The sequence below is a fragment of the Rhipicephalus sanguineus genome, chromosome 10, assembly GCF_013339695.2.
Source record: "Rhipicephalus sanguineus isolate Rsan-2018 chromosome 10, BIME_Rsan_1.4, whole genome shotgun sequence".
Taxonomy (NCBI): Eukaryota; Metazoa; Arthropoda; class Arachnida; order Ixodida; family Ixodidae; genus Rhipicephalus; species Rhipicephalus sanguineus.
Window position 1 is genome coordinate 36,533,237 of NC_051185.1, and position 21,663 is coordinate 36,554,899.

Consider the following 21,663-nt stretch of genomic DNA (forward strand, 5'->3'; position numbering starts at 1 on the left):
CAATGCTCAAAAACAAGTATCTTGTGTTAATTTATCTCTCCCCTATGTATAGGTACCAGTGCAGTCATCAGCCGAATTTTAAAGAAAGATATAAATATCATCCTTCTACTGACCCCCAAAATCCATGCTACAACATATACAGTAATACCTCGTTAACCCGAACTCGCATATCTCGAAAAATCGGCTAATCGAAATTTTCTCGCTACCGAACGATTTCCTATAGGTGCAATGTATTTATTGCCCTTCATCTCGAAGTATTTCTGTGCCCACTTTCGGTTATCTCAAAATCTCGACTGAGAATGGAACCAAAACTTCGCCGTCGAACCGTTTCACAAAATACTAGCGGCAAAATGTCATACGTTTCACAAGGTTCGCGCAAGGCTGCCGCGTTTACGACGAAGTGGACACTGTTCCCGAAAGTAAAGTCGAAACCTAGCGGCATAACGACTTTGTCGAGCAACCCTGTGTCACGTCATGTGACGTTATAGACGTGCACATAAGCAGGCCCTGCAAAATAGCTCGGGTCGTACACGTTTTGTTTACCGTCAGAGATGCGATTTCAGCATTTCATTTACGCAAGGCACGTCGCGTGGATTTTTTCGTCGGTCGTGCGATGTGGTGAGGATAACGCCACCAAAAGCAAAGCAAGTCACTGATGCTGCAAAGAAAGGTAGCACTAATCAAAGAAGCGGATTCGAGGCTCGAAGTTCCGGACGTCAAAACGGCGCTGATTGTGTGGTTGCACCGTGCGAGAGGTGCCCCTTCGAGTCACAACATTGACAGAGAAGGCCGATTCTCTGGACTTAGTGGTGGGCTACACTGATCTCGCCTGCAACATCGACTGGTTTGACCATTTAAGTGAAACAACTTAACGTCACGCACGGTGATCGCGGTAGTGTCGACGCAGCTACTCCAGGGGTGACGACATCAGCTGAGACAAGAAATGTGTTTCGTATGATGCGAAAAGTGCAGCGGTGCGGATGATCGCCACATGCGGTGTGTTAAGCAACTCGAGAAAGCTTTGCTAGGTGCAAGTGTTACTGCGAGGCAGTGCCGAAAATACAAAGGCAGCGCCGAAAAACACAGCTGGTTGACAGCTCTGGTATGTCATTATTTCTCTTTAAGTTCTTTACAAAGAGTCAGTTAGGCCCTCCTGTTAAGAAACTGGTCGGTAGTGATAACGTTTTTAGATACGACTGGACTTCTCAATAGAATTTGCGCAACTTTGCTTATCTCAAAAATCTGCTTAACTCGAAGTTCACTAGGGTTGCATGTTTGGGCTTGTTGGTTTGGCATGACACAGGTTGAAAGCGCAAAAGACGAAGACAGAGAAGAGGCTTGACACACACGAGCACGCAGCGCTCGTGTGTGTCGAGCCTCTTCTCTGTCTTCGTCTTTTGCGCTTTCAACCTGCTTAACTCGAAATTTGTTCTGGTTCTTACTACTTCGAGTTAACGAGGTATTACTGTAGAAGTAAAGGGGTTATCTACCAAACCAGTTGTTCAGACTGACAAGCAGCATACAGTGGGGAAAAAAAAAAAAAAAAAAACAGCAGGAGCATCATCACAACAATGATGTCAGAACCTACACTTGACAACGCGACGCCTTAGTCAAACATTGAGAGTAGGCAAGCCACAAAATTGGTTTCTGAGAAGAAGTTGCGTTCTTTCTCTTCAGTTCTATTTGAAGTTGAAAAGGCGCAACCTACCATCTTCGTTCTCACTCCCTCTTCGAAAGGATCACAGTTGATACCTAAAAATCCGGATTGAAATGAACCAACTTTTTTTTTAACACGAAAGTGTTTTATGCCGGGGTCCACCAAGTACTTCCGTCACGGTTATGACGTTGATAAAATGGACGCCAACGGGTGAGAAAGAAAGAAATTAAGAAAAAGATCCGCTGCTGAGAATCGAACCCACGACTTTGCGGCTGCGACGGTAAGCGCCCGACGTTCAACCGACTAAGCCAACTTGGCAGATGGCGGACACTCCACGAACGCGCCTTATACCTTTCACACATTCTCTCTCACACGGTGCTCTCTGTTGGCGGTGTAGGTAGGCGGAGCGGGGCGGTGCCGCCGTCTGCGAGAGGTAAAAAGAAGTAATGCGTCACGATCGACATTTACTAGCGCTTACTCCGAGATTGCGCGTGATATCGGAGGACATGGTTAAAGCGTCTCGATACCCGCAAGGGACACTTGCTGCGCTGGCGTCGCCGAGGGAACCTAGACGCAGTTGCGTTCTTTGCCTTTCGCTTCGTGTTAGCCTGCGCCATCTCATCGGATTAGTGCAAATTCCACGTGCACCAACGGGGTTTCTCCGCCGCCGACTGCTTCGATTGCGAGAGCACCGACTAACAAAACTGCTGCAATACGCGTTGCAAAAATGACGCGATTTCGACGGGCGAATGTCGTGCCTTGGTGGAGCGAGACAGAGGCCAGAAGGACGCACGCGCTTGAGGCTCAAGCTACGAACATCTGCCTCCCGTGTTGCTGAAGCGCAGTGTGTTAGTGCATGCATGAACACAGGCTTTGGTAACCCATTACTAGTAAGCGCACACCGTGCCGCTTCTCTCCTTAATTGACGAACTTTTGAAGAAGTGCATATCGGGTACCAGTGTTGATTATGAGCTTGTTGATGTCATCTTCACACGCGATTCACAATTCGCTGATTCCAAATAAATGTTCACAACTTCAGCTACCACAACGGTTTAATCATGATCATGGGCGTTAGTCGTCGCGATGGAGACATGCCACTAGGCGTCAACATGGGTGCATCGACGTCAAACGGTGCTATAGCTGCCAAACACGAATAGACTTTGTACAAGCTCTCATATATCACTACACGATAAGCGCAACTTCTGTGAAGACACGTTTCACTTTCGTGTTATACCGATTCCTATGACGGAGGGATCAGCCATGTTTTTTTTCAGTTAGAGACGTTTCACTTTTAATCATTTCTGAGTGCACCATGCTTTGCAGTGGAAAACAACATCTGCATTAGGAATTGAGTTTGCTTGCAAAGGGTTCTGTTGCAGTTCAGTATCAGAATTGCTAAGCACCGTTAAAAGGCCGACACTGTTTTGGTCTTTAGAACTGTGGTGTATCTCTTTAGAGCTGTTATTTACCTCTAAACTGATAAACCAACCAACCAAACTGCCTTTAGAAGCAGTTTGGTTGGTTTATGAGCGCAAAAATATTTTGGGTGCCGAATGGTAAAGTTGCTTTCATCATTGCAGAAACAGCAGTCCTGCCTCTCTTCAATATCTGAAGAGCACATTATGCTATCAAGAAAATGCTCACTGCTGAAACAGCACCACACGTTAACAGCAAGCGGAAGAGTAAGGTATCTGCAGTTCAAGCAGTGCAAAGGTAACAACTCGACGTGGGTAATCTATTGCTTGCCTGTATTTCCCAACCAAAACATTTGTATGCATTTTAGGGCTTTTACGTTGTTATGCAACATTGTTGCACGACTAGTGCAGCCGATAAGCAGCTAACAGCTGCGCCAAATTGTACTGAAAGTGGTCTTTCCTGCTTTTCCTCTACCAAACAGCATTTTAGACAAAAAATGCTCCAAGCTTACACCATAGAGGCACAAAAGCTAGCCAACTCGTAAAATTTAATTGAAGACCTAAAGCATGCCATCATTGTCTTGGTGATAAACTTGAGGGGTCATAGTCGTGAACATGGCCGGTGCAATCCATAGCACCTGCAGGTTTAATTATGTTGCGTTTCTCTCTGGCTGGAGTTTTAGTGTTCTGATGCTGCGCAGCTATTTTTCTCGTGCTACTGTGATGGCGAGCCTGATAAAGAGGCTTTTCAGGTGAAAAAGCAGCTTCAGTGAATGTTTCGTTGCAAATTGTTTAGCATAGTAGATGACAGTGCAGCAGCATTGTACCCAACCCCTGGCTTCAAGAAAAAAAAGAAGGAAGCCTAACCACTGCTGCCTATGGTTGCAATTTAAGGAGCTTTCATACAACACAATGCATAGTTGTCAAGAATAAACTTTGCGCATTACAGGTGAAGAAACGTACTATATGCCCTCATTGTAACTATGGCTCAGTTGTGCACATACTGAGGCATGGTCTGTATTCATAGTTACTCTTAAATCTTTTTTGTTTTTATGTTTGCTTGCTTGCTGCATGCCCGATGTGTAAGCATGCTGCAAGTACAAATTCTAAAAATGGCTTTAGACCATGATATACCCATGGAGAAGAGCAAGCTATTAAAATTGAATGAAATTAGCCTGGTCATTTAATTTCGAAAGCAATGTTGATACAAATATAGCCTGACCTGCCACATATGGTATGTTGACTATTTTAATTCATGTTGAAACTGTATGGTAAGTCTGCATCTCACACTGCTTCTGAAGTGGTTTTTGTTGTGGCAGATCAGCTTTTTTAATACATCAGTATGTGTACTGAAAGGTGATGTGCCTGTTTCACCACTGCAACAGCTCTAAGATGATGATGTGTTTCAAAACGCCCCGGTATTCTGAAGTGAAACCACTGAGAATATCTTGCCTTCCAACTTTCTTACACATAATTCCATCATCAAAGCACACTCCATGTGGTGCTTTGCTACCTTGAATAAGTGTGCATCTATTAGCTACAATTTACTTGTGTCTAACATGCATTTGTAGTTTTCCATGTGTCTAGTTACCCTTTGTTCAACAAAAGATAGAATAAAGCAGAAAAGTGGCAGGTTAACTAGCAGAACTAGTCATAGCACAAGTGTGGTTGGAAAGAGGATATGGTAACCATAACAGGGGAAGCCTGTGTGGATATGTGGTTACATATAGCAATACAAAATGTATTCTGTTCTACTTGAAAAGGAAAAAGTTAATATTGTTGCTTTAAAATGTAAAACAATAAAAGAAAATCAGATGGCTATAGTTGCTTCTTCGTGCATTCAAGTGTGAGGATGACATGCTTTTCATAGCAGAGGCAGCTCTGCTCCCACTTTTGAAGGAAAGTGGGTACCTTTGATCATTTAATGAGTACTACCACACAGGCTGCTGTACCACGGGGCTCTGGCAGCAGTTATCCGTAGTGTGATGTCTGAAAGTGTGCACCAACTTCGAGTTTCCACTAACTCTCCCAAGTAACTTATTTTGTTACAGTGGCAAGATGAAACGTTTGTTTGATTAACACCATTTCTAGACAAAGGGAATCAAGTTTTGTAGCCATTGTTTGAGCTTATGGTGCTGTTGTTTTGCCACAGGTGTTCCTTCTAGATCGGATGGAGCTTGGAAGTATTTCAAGACGTTGCAGCTCAGGTGCCCATGGGCCAAAGGGCCTTCATTGTTGCAAAAGATGTGTCGCCGGCAGACGCTGCTGTGCAAGGTATGCCAAAATTGCTTTTAACATGCAGTTCTTGACATAAAAAAGGTACATTGCAAAAAAAGCAGGAAGGAAATGCATATGCCCACACAAGAGCTGTGTGGGCTCTGTATTTCGTGGTCACGCGTCTTGTTTTTTTTGTTTTTTTTTTTTGTTGTTGTTACCTCACCAAGCAAAAAAGGCAGTCATTATTGCAGTGCTCTTTTTATGGCATCGGGCTAATTGTGGGCTATGAGTACTTCCATATTACGGTTCGGGATCTCATGCGACAATTTTTTACCAGAGTTGGTTATGCGTAATAATGGACCTTCTCCATCTTGCTTATGTGGCCATACTACAGTTCAGTAACACATGCAGAGTGCATGTCAGGCTTTATCATTAAAGTGTTGTGTATTCACTGAACTGCATGCAGCTTAACAGCTGAAGAAATTTAGTTGTAGTCTGGAAATCATACCCCTCACCACCAGCCGGCTCAGTGGCCTATTGGTTTTGTCGCTTGTCTGCTGACCTGAAAGACGTGGGTTCTATTCCGCTGTGATGGTCGCAATTTGACGAAGGTTAAATGCTAGAGGTTCATGTACTGTGTGATGTCAGTGCACATTAAAGGACCCCAGCTGGTCGAAATGATCTGAACCCTTCCACTACTGCGTCTCTCATAGCTTCAGTCGCTTTGATACATTAAACCCTACAAACCATACCCATCCTCACTGCATTTGTGGATGAACTGGTTCTACCATCTGAGCTGTCGTGCTATCTAGGCAGCAGCTGTGTGAAGATACGTTGACGGATGATTTTAAACAATGTCAGTGATTTTGGACAAGTGATCGGCTCCAACTAATAAGCTAGTGCACACCTTTGCTCCTAATATAAATCTAATATAAATTAATCAAACTAATAATCTAGGGCAGACACTGTTTGTTGAGGCAGTAAATGAGGCCAGCATGGTAGAGAGGGGCAGCATCAATTGTTCAGGTTCGTGAACTTCAAAATTTTATTTAAAAAACACATTCTTTTCTCCTGTAGTAGTCATGCATTCCATTGGTGACCATTGATTGGGCCTTTATCTTCAGGTTGTCTAAGATAGACAAGAGTTATGAAGCATTGAGTCAGTTAAATTAACATAGATTAGTATTAAGTATGGATTGTGGGTAACTTGGGAGTGACAAATAGTGACTGAAGGATAGTTCTTAGGCGATAATCTTAGTTATTATACATAGAATGCCTGTTTGTGTCATGTTTATTAAGTATATATATTTAATAGGTTGCTATACCTGTGCACTGACCTTTGCTATTGTGCTCTGTCAAAAAGCCTGTCTTTGGCGTGGTCTCAATATCCTAATGTGACATAATGCCTACTATTACAAAAAGCTGTTGAGAGCTTGCAAGCAGCCACCTTGTCTTGTAGGGGTGTCCGAATATTCAAAAATTTCAAATAACAAATCGAATAATCTTCATGCGAATCGAATAGTGTGTATTGAAAATACCAAATATTTTTCTAATAGTTTTCAAATAATCAGCATGGGCGGGAAAACCCCGCAGTAACTATGCATTGCAACTGCCAGGGGTCATTTTTACTTATTTTTACAATTGAATTACCAAGGTACATGCAGCTTCAGCTTTTAACGGTCTATCGACACTGTATTGATCATCGGATAAAGGCGCTTTTGCTAAAAACTGCAGTGTCACAGAAGTTAATGTGTCGCCAACCCACTATCATCACCATGAGATCGGTCATGAGACTGTGGGGATGACGGCTGCATTCGGATTCAGAAGTGCAATTTTTGTATGTGTTTACATGACTGACAACAGACACAATGTTATGTTGATGTAAACTGCTCTTGCAGATGCAGTATTCAACCATGATATTTAGCTGCCTTTGGTGCCAAGGCCCATGAAGTGAATACCAGTTTGTGTGTTTCACTAAATGGTTAGCTGCATGGGTGATGTTCAGTTCATTATTGCTTAATTCTTATGCCACACTTCAGTTTTAATCAAAGGCTGATGACAAAGTGGCACCTTGAATAATGTAGTGACTGCTGTATTTCATTGTATAGTTACAAAATCTCCTGAATGCTCTACTTGCTGATGCATACGCGCTTACCTCAGTTTACATAATTGTAGTAGTTTTCGTCGGTTAAAAGTAATTGAATATTTCTTGAAAGTAAAATGTTACGAAATTTCAGAGCTGTTTTGAAAATGGTTGCTTTACTATTCGAATAGTATTCGATTCGTATTTGATTCGGTTCTAAAATTGACTATTCGCACATTCCTGTTGTCTTGTGTACTGCAAATTTGGCAAATTTTTTACATGACAGTTTATTTCAGCAGAAGCTTTTGCTTTCACACAACAGCTGCTTTTCTTGCACACTTTCAAGCCGACATCCAATTGTCATTAATAATTCCTAAATGTAATGTGGTTTACATGATGGGTTGCAATAGCGATCACATTTCGTGACAAAATTGGAAAGCCCTTATTCTCTTCAGGGAGAACTCGTTATGAATCTGACAGGGCGAGTGATCTGCTCACGTTGGCTAGTGAAGTATTTCTAAAGCCCAGATGCCCTTGCTTTCATTATTCTGTTGCATACTTTTAACTTAAGACACTTGTTCTAAACATACTGGATTTTTAAAAGTACTTCTGGTGTTTTCATGGGATATACTTATTATTCACATTGCAGTAGAAGGCATGAAAATAATGTTGAAAAGTGGTGCTCTTTACACATTCGCATGGATTAAATCAAAACACAGTACAGCGAATTCCATGCTCTGTGGGAATAGATTTTATGCGAAGCAGTCAGTGAGAAGCTGCCCATGCTGCATTTTTTTACTCTTTGAGCCAAGCATTTACTAGGCTGATTGACGTCTTTGTGTAAACTGAGTAGTTGTAGGCATATCGAGGGCTTACCAGGCATGTTGAGTGCACTGATGTCTAAGGAGTAGCTTATGTTATGATGCAATGTCGGCACTCACGTTAAAAGCACAGTCATCAGGTTGCACGCCACCAGGGTTCAAATCCATCCCAAACTGATATTTATCGTTTCCTTTCATTGGGATTTTTTTTCTCTCTGAGAAGCCGTTGACACCAGCAACATATTTTCTCTGCCGCGGTCTCCTTAGTGCTATCACATTAAGATTACCAAAGTGCATTCTTTCCTTTCCTAGGTTAACGAACCGTGAATCATGTGGGGCACATACCCACATTCCACAGGCCGTGGTGTGCAAGTATGGCCACACATGACTAAGGGAAAGGGTTTCATGACGTATTGGACAGGCATGTCACATTATTCATGTGAATGGGCCACGACACTGAAGTTGCGATGTCGCACTCACCATTGATGTTCTTTCAGGTGCTGCTTCTATTGTTCTTGCGCCAGCTGTCACCCATCACGCCGGCACCACTACGACTGGTTTTGCCACAAGCGTCTTGGTGTCCTGATGTCGCAGAGAATTGTTGTGTGACCACATCGTCAGCAAAGTATGAAGCATCATCATTTCCACCGCATCCCGCCTCGCAATTCTGGATGGTACAGCGTTCTCCATTCAGCAAGATGGAACAGTCAGGTGACCAAGCAGCTCATAAGCACACCTATTTCTTCTATGCATGGGGCCTTGGCACTGCAGTTACGATGCCATGCTTATTGTTGACGTTCTTCCAGGTTAGTCAGTACCATAGGTCGGCAAACTCACTCATGTGTCGACTCACTCAGACTCGTATCGAGACGTGAGTCTGTATGAGTAAAGTTTTGCAAATCTGAGTCCGAATGAGTTCGGTTGAGAAAAATTATAGTGAGTCTGAGCGCGAGTGAGTCTGGTTGAGGAAAATTTTGGTGAGTTTGAGTCTGAGTGAGCCCTAAGGGCAAAATATATTGTATGAGTGAGTCTGAGTGAGCTTCACATTTTTTGCCGACCTATGGTCAGTAGGAAACACACCGGTACCATGAAGACGATGTTTCCCTTGTTGTGGTGTTGTCGCTATTGAATTGTTTGAAATGGGCTCGTGCTGCCTTTTTTTTTCAAATCAAACATTTATTTTGCATAGTATGGTTACAACGTGAAGGATATACAGAAGAGGCTCCCAAGGTCAGGAGAAAGTGCTGGTACTCTCTGTACATGATTACTAGATACAAATTACCAAATACCTTGATGTACCTTTGACTTCTACTTCTTGGTAGCGACGTTGAATCAAACCCTAAGCCTAGGACTAAGGCACAGACGGACGAATTAAACAATTTGACTTTTTCTGTCCCACATTTGTAAACTAGCTGCAATACAGTCCTGGAATCATTGAATAAGTTCCTTAACATTCGTATTACCCTGGAAAATGACTTGGACACAACATGTTGCTGAATTAGAATCGAAAATCGCAGCGGTGCCATCTGCACAGCCATTATTAACGCCTAATTTAGAAACATCTAATGTGTAAGAAGACATCTGGTGTTATTTTTTATGGTGTTCCAGATAGAGGCAATGAAATTTGCACGTCTTTAGAGCAACTCATGAGCGATTTTTGTAGCAATAGGCTTAGTGTCGTACAGTAGCCAACCATTCATTCAGACTCGTTGGGAATCATTGAAAAGTCAGACAAATCGAAAGTCCGAAAAAAAAAGGATTTGCTAGAGAAAAAAAACACCCTTATTAGCCCAGTGGCTGGAAAAACTTGTCAATGTACGTCTGTACACACATTTACACACACACACTCGCAAACAATTCAGCTTGTATTTCAGCCAGTATTTGGCCATCGCTGTAGGCTGTCATTAGCGCTGCGTTAAATTCGCATTTCATTGCTATGGTGAGGGCGACGCGTCATCATCGGAGTCACTGTCCACCTGCGCTGGTTCGAGAACCCGACGCGTCATCTCAACATTGTCCAGCTCGGTGAAAACTTCCGAGCAACATCGGAGTGACGTTGGCCACCTTCCACCTGACGAATAATCGCTTTTTTGCACCATCGGCAGTGTCTTACAGTTGCCAGGTTTATTCATTAGTCCTGACCACGCAGATGAACGGGTGGCGTCAGAGCCATCCCAGCAGATCAGGCCTCACACACCAAGCAACAAATGAGAGAGTGAGATGCAGATGAGGCCTAGCCGCAGAAACAACAGAAAACACAAACCCTCAAATGCCAAAAGGAAACGATGTTGGGCTAGTTGGTGTTGCAGTGCTCGTGCTGTCATTCTCTCTTCGTCCGTCTTGTGAGTGCTGTCATTCGCTTCAGACATCAAATTGATCAAACCATGAAACGGCACACCACAGCTGTGGCCACACACACCGAGCCAGTGCCAACCGAGCTGACTCCGAGCGTGGCTTGGTGTGCGGTTTGGCCGTTGTAGCCATTCAATCAATACTTGACTGGCTAAAACCCAAAGGCAACCATTACACATAGCCAACAAACACAGCCTTCGACACCGGCAAATGCAATTTCTGCATGGATTTTGACGCTGGCACGACCTCCAACCATAGCCAATGCAAACTTCGAGTGCTGGCAGCATAGTAAAAGTACTGTAAACATTGCTGACATCTTGTCATTGCGTTTGATGGCGTACCCAAACAGCCAGTAGGAGTCCGAAAAATCAAACAGCACACAGTGGAGCATCCAAATTTTCCGTTGAGAGTGTGCATTACTCCTTGTGGGACGAGTTGCGGTGCCGCAAAGGTGTTCGACTAAACAGCGACTATACTTTCGATTCTGATAGCTTCAAGCTCAAGAACACAAGCTTCGGCGCCTCTCATGATTATTCCGAGGCCGTCCAGACTAATACTTGTGCACACAGGCACTTTTGAACGGCTGTTCATTCGAAGGCCATAAAAACACCACAACTCTATTGATTCGATGGAGTTGTCATGCTTCTACAATGCAGTTTTGAAGGGCTGTTTCTCTCAAAGATTGCATGGTGCTGTGGATATTTATTTTCGTATTCTTGTCTTCGAAAGTTAAATAATAGAAATCTGCTTAAAAGCATGGATATGTCTGTTGTTTTTGTTTAAACATTTTAATAAATTGTTTATTCGTAGTTATGAATACATATTTAATTTTTTAAGTTGTTGAGCACCGAAACTGTGGTGAACGATACACGGCAAGACGACATGATGAAGACAAGCACGTTGCTGTTGAAAATATGTGCAGTTCGCACATTTAAAGTGGCGAATATACTTGATTAAGTAACGCTCACATGTACTGCTTTTAAAGCATACTGGTTAGATTTGTTGTTTCTAATCGGGAGTACGAGCACACTGAACGAGAGGGCACGTTCGCGCTATTTCCGCTTGCGCTGCTGAATGCTTATCGACATTTCAATAGAGTTGTGGTGTGCTGCGTTGGCTTGATAGACTATTGACTCGACGGCCTTTGAAGCGTCCTGTGTAGCAGCTCATGCTTGACCACTGAGTCAATAGACTACCGGTTCGAAGCTCTTTCAAATGCCCGTGTGACACGGGTATAAACTCTATCACTTAAGGCACTACACAAAATCAGTAAGGAAAGACGGTGGCTGCATTTGCCTTACATTTAATAAGCATTACAATAACAATGTGTGGGACAATGAGGCTGGTCGCATTGTTTGTCTCTCTCAACACTTCATGAAAGATAGACATTCTTCTATTCTGATCTCAGGTCAGACCCCAGTTTCACATCACTCAAAATGCTCAATCACTAAAACCGATAAATCCCTTTTTTCTTGTACACTAACATCAGACGTGCCATGTCAAAGAGTACCGAAATATTTTTGCTAATCGACTCATGTTGCACATCACTAATAGCATGGCTCACTGATGTTGTTCTGAAGAACTTGGTGTTTGTCAGCGAAACACATTACAATATATTTCGATGGGATAGATCAAATTGCAGAGGAGGTGGCGTAATCTTGGTGATAAATGATGACTTGTTGTAGATGCCATTAATTATTAGTTCAATTGATGCAATTATTGGTGGTATCTACTGTCACCTAATATGAATGATTTTTTTTTTAGAATTTCATCGACTTCTGTGTGAAATATGTACACATTTCCCTAACTCTACTGTGTTCATATTCTGTCATATTCAGATTTTACTTTCCCTAATATATACTGGTTCACGCAATCCTTCACAGCAAGTGAGAGCGAAGCTCATATGTTTTTTTAGTCGTGTGTTGATTTTTTACTATTGCAACCTATTACTAATCCCACATGTCGCACATCAAGCACCGCCAACATTATTGACCTTGTAGTAACAAATAATCCTGATGTTTGTTCAAACATAATTAATTTAGAAGGCATTTTGGATCATGACGTAATAACAGGATGCATTATCAGTTCATTTAACAAAAAAGAAACTGCTGCTAAACAAATCAGGTGTTGCAGCAGAGCCAACATAATTAACTGAATTGGATAGTTTCTCTGCTAAATTCATTATACGTTAAACCCCAGATATTATTATTATTAAGTTCATTATTCCTTGCACACTGTCGAGCAGAATTGGAATTTGTTTAAAAATAATCTCTCTAAACTTAGCCATGAATTCATGCCTCTCATATCCAATAGATGTAGCAGCAGCACACCATGGTTTAATCAGAGGTTGCGGCGGATGAATACCTAGAAAAAGTGATATTACCAGCAGACAGTAAAAAAGCAGTCTTTTAAACGAGTGGGAAAAGTATAAATGTGGCAAAGAGTCTCTCCTAAAGTACACTCAGCATCACTTTTTCAGTTATGACATGTCATCTCTGTCAACCAACAACCCTCGTAAATTCTGGCACATTATAAACCTTAGCTTTCATCTTGACATCTTGCTTAGAGATATTAGCGGTGTCATCACTGATGTATGTGATTGTGCTGAGATTTTAATGACTCATTCTAATTAGTTTTTACCAATAAAGATATAAGCTTATTTCTTGAATTAAATACATTTCATGACATTTGCACCCCTGAAATAGTTCCTGATGAAGCGTATTTCAGCTTTGCTAAACAACTTTAAAATTACTAGTAGTTTGCGTCACCTCGGCTTTAAAAATAATTTGCTTAAAAGTACATCACAAAGCATTTGTTCTGTCTTGTCCTGTGTTTTCGCAATCATTGTCAAATGGGCTAATTCCTTATGACTGGCATTTAGTCAGGGTAATGTCTATATTCAAGTCAGGTGAACATTCCTCCCCACTTAACTATCGAGCCATTTCACAAACAAGCACCTTTTGCAAACTTCTCAAGAATGTCGGTCACAGCCAAGTAACTACGTCGAAGATCATAACATTATTTTCAAATATCAGCACAGCTTTTGTAAGGGTTTTTTATGTGGCACTCAACCTCAACCTGCTGGCCTTTTTAACCACTTACATTTGTTGCTTGAGGTGGGCTCCCAGGCTGACGCAGTATTTCCAGATTTTTCTAAAGCTCTTGATCGGGTTCCTCACCATCGACTTTACTAACACAGCTTATCATTCATCCTAATGTGCTCACCTAGATTAAAGACTTTCTCTCTTCCGGAACTTTGTTCACCTCTGTTAATAATTCTAACTCTCATTCTGCTTATATGACGTGGTGTATCCCAAGGAAGTGTGCTCAGTCCTCTGCTTTTTCTAATCTACATTAACCCTTTGCGGTCCGTTGTCGGGCAGCGCCCGACAACGCAACACGGCCGTAGCGGTCCGCTGTCGGGCCCCGCCCGACGAGGGTGTTCGTGGTTTAAATTTTGCTGTTTTCTCACCGCGAGTCGCGCGCATTTTTTGTATACATGAAGGGCCATCTCTTGAGGAATAAGTGAGCTTTGTTTGTTGAGGTTTTACTTTTTTGACACTAGGGTGCAGCACTATGATCAGCGCGGGGCCTAGAGCGTACGCACTCGCGCGCGCGGTTCGCTGAGAAGCATGGCCACGTTTTCACCGCGTGCGTTTTACGGCGGTGCTTTTAGCGAAAGCGAGGATGACTTTAGTGAGGAAGAGAATTACGTGCCTCCACCAGACAGTGATGACAGTGATTCGACAGAAGTGAGTGACGAAGACGACGACGGCGGCGGTGGAAACCTGCAGTAATAACCCTGGCCTGCACACAGGGGAATGCTTTGAGCGGTATCATACGTTGCCCAAATATCACTAAAAGAGTTGCCTGCAGAATGCAGGAGCAAAAATAAATATCCTGTGCGTTTCTCTTCCACAGCTTGTGTTTTTATTCGCGGCGCCAGAAACTGGCGAAATAGTTTCGGACCGCTAGAGCCGGAAAGTGGGTAAAGGTTTTGGACCGCAAAGGGTTAATGGTGCCTGCCTGTGTAAAATGTAGTGTTCGACACTTCGCTGCTGACTGTGTGATTTACTGTAACATTACCAATCACACTGGCCTGCAATCCCTACAAACTGACCTTAAACAGTTCTGATTGGAAACAAAACATGTCTTTCACTCGTCATGCAGCTCGCATTCCAACCACTTACATCCTCAATAGCAATACTGCAAAACTAACAACATGCACTAGGCTCTCGATAATTCAAACTCGTGGGGACCCCCCAATTTTGTTTGAATTACCAGAAGTTCAAAAAGCACGTGTTTACAGCTTGAGAACAGTCAGTCGACAGGCATTTGTGAACAAGTAAATACAAGTGTGCCAAGCGTTGGGGGGAGGGGGGGGGGGAGCCACTTGAGTGAGAGTTCATTGCATCACTACAAAGTGGTGTTGAGATGCAAAAAAAAAGAGCATGTTGGATTGCCACTGTGGTGCGTCCATGGAATTGTCATTCAGACATAACGGGGGAAAAAAACGGTGCAAAATTATGACAGGACACAAGACGAAGAAGGCACGACAACAGTGCTGGCTTACAACTGATCCTATTTTTCGACATGTGGGCACATATATACCATAACAGTCAAAAAATAGAAAATTTTAAAAATAAAGTAACAAGGTTGGTGCCCCTATCTCTCGTCAACATGCATCACCGCTGAGCACCACAAGCACGTGCTGTACATATCACCGACGGTTTAAAAAATCTTATATTTTTTTGTGAAAGGGTCACAGATGGCATGCTGACACAGTTAGTTTCTATACATTCTGTTTCTGCAGCTTCAGTTATTTCTCTGGTTGTATGATCTTTGTTTTTTGCTATAACTTTGTTTCTGAAAAGATTGGTTTGCAGCCACAATCCCTGCAGTGGAGGCCTAGATGGCCACTAATCGCACTGTTTACGTTGTAGTTATGCTCTCTTAATCATTCAGTAAGGCATCTTCCTGTTTGCCCTATATATTTTCCTAAACAGGACAGTGGGATTGAATAGACGAGCAAACCAAACCAAAGTGAATAGACATTACAAAGTAAACGAAACAGGAAGCCAGCAGCCTCAGTTGTGTTCCATAAAGCACGTAGACCTATATGTAAACTGTATTGAAGGCTTCATCTATTCAATCCCACTGTTGTGTGGAGGAAAATATATAGGGCAGAGAGGAAGATGCCTTAACGAGCGACTAAAAAAGTAACATAAGTGACAAGGGCGTAAGATGCAAATCATAACATGTATGCCATGTACGGTTTGATTCACATGCCACAGTCTTGGGACGCTTGCAGTCGTTTCGTTAAATGGATATGTACCAAAATTATTATGGGGTGGAATGACTCTATGACGAACAATAATTACAGGGGGAACGTGAATGCCTTCATTTGCCTCGAAAACAAAGAATGCGGTCTATGCAGCTCCTTGTTGACTGCTTTGCATTACATTGGTTCCCACAATGTGTGGAATCTGCCAAATTTTTGTGTGAAGTTCTACACTTTAGCCGCAGATTGAGGTTCCATGTATTATCTTCCATTTTTGCACTATGTAATGGCAGCGTAATGTACTCATAGAACTGCTAAATGAGCTCGCGCTATTTTGCTGTTGTACTTGCCTGGTGTGATTGTACTAACACGATATCTTTTTCTCTTTTCTTTTTCAGTGAACAAATCTGCGCAATACTGTTGCATTGTGGAAATCATACAGGTACCATGGGTGTTAAGAAGTTTTGATATTCCTTCTATGTAATATAAATTCGAGATTTAAAGATAATTAAATGAAATAAAGCTTCTCTGACAATTTTTATTTACACAATATGTTGAATGCCTTTGATGTATTTTGTTTTATAATTCTAGGACAATAAAGTTTGATTTCAGTGAAGATAAAACTTGACCTTGTCGGTTTTTAAGCATGCGAATTCACTTCATATATTCTTCGCGTTTGTTTTTTACACATACAGGGCTGGTCAAAAGTTCCCAGGCCATGCTGCCATAGGAATACGTGGGATAGCGACCTGCGAAATTTTGACTACCCCCGTATCTGCTGAAGATACATCTGATTTTTACATATGCCTAATGTTGAACTTACAGAAAACACATTAGCTTTTTACGTCCATTTAGTATCGGCAATACGAATAATGTGTGAGAAATCGTCCACGTAACAGAAAACACATTAATTTTTTTCGTCCATTTGGTAATGGCATTACGAATAATGTGTGAGAAATGGTCCACGTAACGGCTCTCGTTTTGTAGCATCTGTTGCTTCATTTCTTCATTGCGGAGCGCTTCATAATAGCATGAATGGGCTTTACGTGCCATGGATTCTACGTCATCTCTGGTCTACCGTTTACCTTATGCGGAAGAGTGGTCGGCAGCATTTTACCTACAGGTTTTTCCGTATTCAAGGGCCTTTTTTTTTAAGAGTGTACTTCTTCAACTTTATACTGGACAAATTGTAGGCTTCAGAGTGTGCGCTTAAGGTTAACGATTTGAAGCGCTTCTATAGACCTTTGAAACTGAGAGATGGATCCCCTGCTTTCTGGACTATTGCACGGTAGTACAAAGGCTCACGTCGATGCCTCGGCAGTGCAACTTTAGGGGATAAAGCATAATTAGGACAGTCCAGAGGGAAACCTGGCGGCACTCAAGCACCACTTGTTGGAAAAGTGGTATAATGTTTCACTGCATGACAGAAATTAACATATATGCTCGGTATTTAAGTGCGAAACTACATATGTGACGTCTAATGCAGCAGAAATGCCGTGGCTCCGATGGTACACCTTTATGAGAATCATAATCTTGATGCTAAAAATACTGGTACCTACACACTGAAGATCCGCCGGGAAAAAGGGTGGACAGAGATGCGATTTTAGAAAGCTCATTGTAAAACATTTAGAACGTTTGAATGAACATTTTTTTCTTTATTATTATTTAACCTAGTTTCATTTACCATTTCACTTAAACACCTAAGATGCATTTATTGCAACCGCATTTCGCCATCCGCTTCTCCTGACATCCTTTTATTCAAACATCAAAAATACACTTATCTCCAGCTGGCTAGCACAGTGTTAGATGTCTGCGCAGATTTCATTTTCTGAGTGAGTGTGGAAATTTTATGGTCGCTTAATTTCATTCCATTATGTTCAGCAGGCGTTCGGGGACACATACATTTCCGCCTTCCGTGCAGCTCAGATTTGCGCGTACCACCCACCTGGGACGGATTGATCGATACTGTGAGCGGCTGCTTCATAACGGGACAGTAGCTTACACCAAGCTGCGAACACCGCCACCTATGAGACCACGCCTGAGGCTATTGGATAAGACCCGTGTCAGAATGCGACAGAGGGCGGGACGGTCCAAGGCAAAGAAAAATTCTCCTCGTATTCTATTTCTTTAAACGAGTTCAATTCCTCCTTCCTCGCTTGAAGTAGCGCGCGAGGAAGGATGAAAAAAAAATTGATTGTTTCTTTTTTAGATCGTTTCTTCAATTTCGTCACAAAGCCTGTGACTATTTTAAATAAACAACTGATTGCGCCTTTGTCTGAACATAATTTATATGCACACGGCCTTGGATTGACAGGCCGGCTCTGGTTAAGTACCCGTGCATTTTCGCCTAACATAGCTGCACGCGGAGTTAATGGAGCCATTTATTATTATTATTATTATTATTATTATTATTATTATTATTATTATTATTATTATTATTATTATTATTATTATTATTATTATTATTAACCCTACATGTACAACCAAGAGGGCAATGTAGTCACAAAGACAGCGCCGTAAACGTCTCGTAAAGTTTTCATTCTATGTATTACAGACATCACCCAGAAACACTCACGCGAACGTCCGTACGTCTGATAGAGCATGCCATCTGGAACGTCAGTTAAATGAGCGCTTTATCATCTTTGTAAAAGCGTTACTAAAGAACGTAAACATCTTTTTCTATATTTAAATTTATTGCCTTATTAATAACACCACATAGTCTCGAAATATACACCCCACACATAGTATCTCAACTTGCCACTTTCTACTACAAGCCCGTTGGCCCTATTTTCCAGCGCAGTGATATTGAGAGCAACCCATTGTTTGTTTCCAGATTTTATGAGTTCGTACACAAAGTATCCTTCGAATGTTATCTTCGCAACGAAATTGCACTTCTGGAATGAAATCAAGAAAGCACACAAAATTACCCTATTTTATGTTTAGTAGCGCACACGTGGTTTCACAGTATTGTGACAATAATAGCGAACCCAAAACCGCACACCCATCAAATATACACGTAAGAAGGCTCTTCCTGCCCTTATATTACATTAGAGAACTGCGGAACGACACAAAAATCGCAGCCACGGCATTACGCCAAGCAATAAAGTGTGCAAAAATGTCACTCACCGGGAAGTAAACTTTTTTTTCTAACTCACTTCTTGGTTGGCCAAAGTAGTAAACCACAGTCCCTTCAGGTAGACGATTTAGATCGAGCGACATATTCTTCGAGTTTGGTAATGGGTATTTGATGGGAAGGGTAGTGTTGTGCTTAAGGCTGAAAGGGCAAACTATGCGGTCATGAGCGGACCACGAGAAAAACCCACTGCAATTATGCTTTGCTGGTCCCCTATATATATCCTTATTACAACCACCGTATATGACCCAATCCACCACAGCAGAAACAGGTGTCTGTAAGAAAGAAAAGACGCAAAAATTGCTAGTTCTGTACACTCTGTATTCAGAAGCCGATTAGCTTTTAGACAAGGCTACAGCCAATATAAAGTGCCGCGGAAACGTGTTCACTGACAGTTGCATGGTAGCGAAAACTTAAATTTTTGATAGGCTATGACGTATAGCTTTAACTCTGAGCTCCGCTACAGCGAAATGAGCTGTACCTGAGGAGTGCCTTGAGGTCGATCAAGAATATGCTCACTTGAACGTTTTTCTTCTTTGTGTATTATTGTGTTTTAAATAATGTATTCGTTCCTTGACGCCCAACACTTGTGGTATTGATTAACTGGGGCACTATTAGCGTGAGTCTTTTCTCAGCAACTGAATTATAACAGAAAAAAAAAAGAACGCTACATATAGACTTCGAATTACTGCGATTCGACAGCAGCGTTTCGGCTTAGAAATGGTAAAATGTAGTCAATCAGGAAGCCAGGTGGGAAGGCCTGTGCTGTGCAGCTACATTTTTAGCTACGCTGTAAGAAAAAAAAAAGAGTAGTTGTGACTCTTTTCGATGAGTCCTAAATTGCCGCATATATGCCTCTTTCAGGAGATACGACAACTCTCTCTCTCTTGGGGGAGGGGGGGGGGGGGTCTGACACGACTCTCAGAAGAGAGCATAATAATATTCAAAGAGAGTTGACGTGTCTCTTTAATGAGAGCCGTACATGTGGCAAGCCAGAACTCCTAAAAAGGAGTCAAATGACTCTTTTTTTTTCTTAGAGTGTAATACTGCCCCGAGAAAGCGTTAACCGCAATGCTATCGCCTCCAACTTTATTCAAGTAGAAATTAAGTCAGTTTCACCAGGAGCGAGCATTGATAGCAATAGCAAGGCATCGCACGACTGCGCAAAGTCAAGCTAGAACTTCAGCAGTGAAAAAAAAGCGATCAGTTGATAATATGAATTAACAGGCATAACGTCGCTATCACGCAGGAAAACATGCACGTGCCACACTTGATGACCACCAACACCGGCTGTCACAGTAGTTGGGTGAAGGACAGTGTCCAACAGAAGCGAGCAAGCTCATAGCGTTGGCTCTCGCTTCTAGGAGAAAACTTGATGCGTCCCCTAACACCAGGCTCGTGCTGACCGCGCATACCACGCGAGAAGCTGTGTCGGTTCTTTCAGCCTTTGTACCTTCCGCAGAGGATTTGGAAGACGGGGCGGGAATGGCTATACTATAGTCAATGCGTAAAGCAATGACGCGGGTGCTCCGATTTTATATGGATGCATGGTTGACAGAAATCAAAATCCAGCGCAGAAACAAGGGGCGAGGAAAGAGGCAAGACATCTTTTCTTGCTTGAGCGCTGGCTTTTCCTTTTGCACCGAACGGCCCAAGTATCCGGATAGTGGTTGTGAGGTTCGAAAATTTGCTTATTTCAGCAGCCCATTAGTAAGCATTAATGAGCATCGTTGGAGTAATGGCGAGTAAAGCTAGCGGAGATGTCATCTTTGGGATACATGAGTACCCCTAACCCCGAGTGCCATGTGGAGGTAACCTATTTACACTAGAAAACCGGTGGGAGCCTGGCGGCACTGGGAATCGAACCCTGGGCCATCGGAATCGGAGGCAGACACTCTAACGATTTCCCCATGTTCATGTACCTATCCTAGTCCAGAGATGCATGTCTAAGTTGCAGAGTGAACAAAACCATCTTGGCACTCCATTCAAGCGAGTACTAAGAATAAACTAACTTACTCTGACTGAGTCTGTTTCCCTTTTTGCTTCCAGTAGGCATATTCACTTGTGAGGCCCCAGCTGGTAATTTTACCTTCTTCTGTCTTATTCTGGTTCTCAATATACCTCTCGGCCACTTTTGTCAAATTGACTCGAAAGGAACAACCTGCGTTGGAATATAGAGGTAAGACAAAAGCGTTGTTTTATATCTTACACCGCTCTCTTGATAGTAAACGGGAAAAGACGTAAGAACACCATAACACAAAGTCTTTGTTGCACGGGCAATGAATCCTTAATTTGATCAAGACATGAACATAACAGCGTAGATTTAATTTCGTCATGATCCACGCAGGGCGGGGTAGGGAAGATGGGAGATTATTCTTAGCAGGGCTACTTTTTGTGCAGTTCCGAGGCAAGTGTAGTGCGTTCGCCGATGTAGACGTAACATTATAGTATTAATTGCAATACATTTTTTCACCACATTCTGAATCCTTTAGAACAATTCAGCTTCTGTTATGTGTGCCCTTATGAGAACTTCGACATTTGTATCCAATTATGGCTTGCACAATCTCCAACAATGTAGCTTGAATTACTTGGAGCTTTCTGATTTCCGGCAACATTTAGGAAACACCGGGTACCTAAACGGCAGAGTTCCGCGAAACGCGCTCACAAGTATTGCTGTAATTGTGCGAGATTCAAGAGTGTTCAT

At 42.3% G+C, this 21,663-nt stretch overlaps 1 protein-coding gene across 1 annotated transcript; it reads left to right on the top strand.

Annotated features, from left to right (window-relative positions):
• The first annotated feature begins 553 nt into the window (after nt 1–553).
• LOC119371651 (uncharacterized) lies at nt 554–16,376 on the top strand. Its single transcript, XM_037642094.2, has 5 exons — nt 554–1,102; nt 3,238–3,370; nt 5,225–5,346; nt 8,691–8,904; nt 16,225–16,376. Exons 1-5 carry the CDS (start codon nt 992–994, stop codon nt 16,308–16,310), a joined length of 666 nt encoding a protein of 221 aa, XP_037498022.1. The 5' UTR covers nt 554–991; the 3' UTR covers nt 16,311–16,376.
• The last annotated feature ends 5,287 nt before the right edge of the window (nt 16,377–21,663 follow it).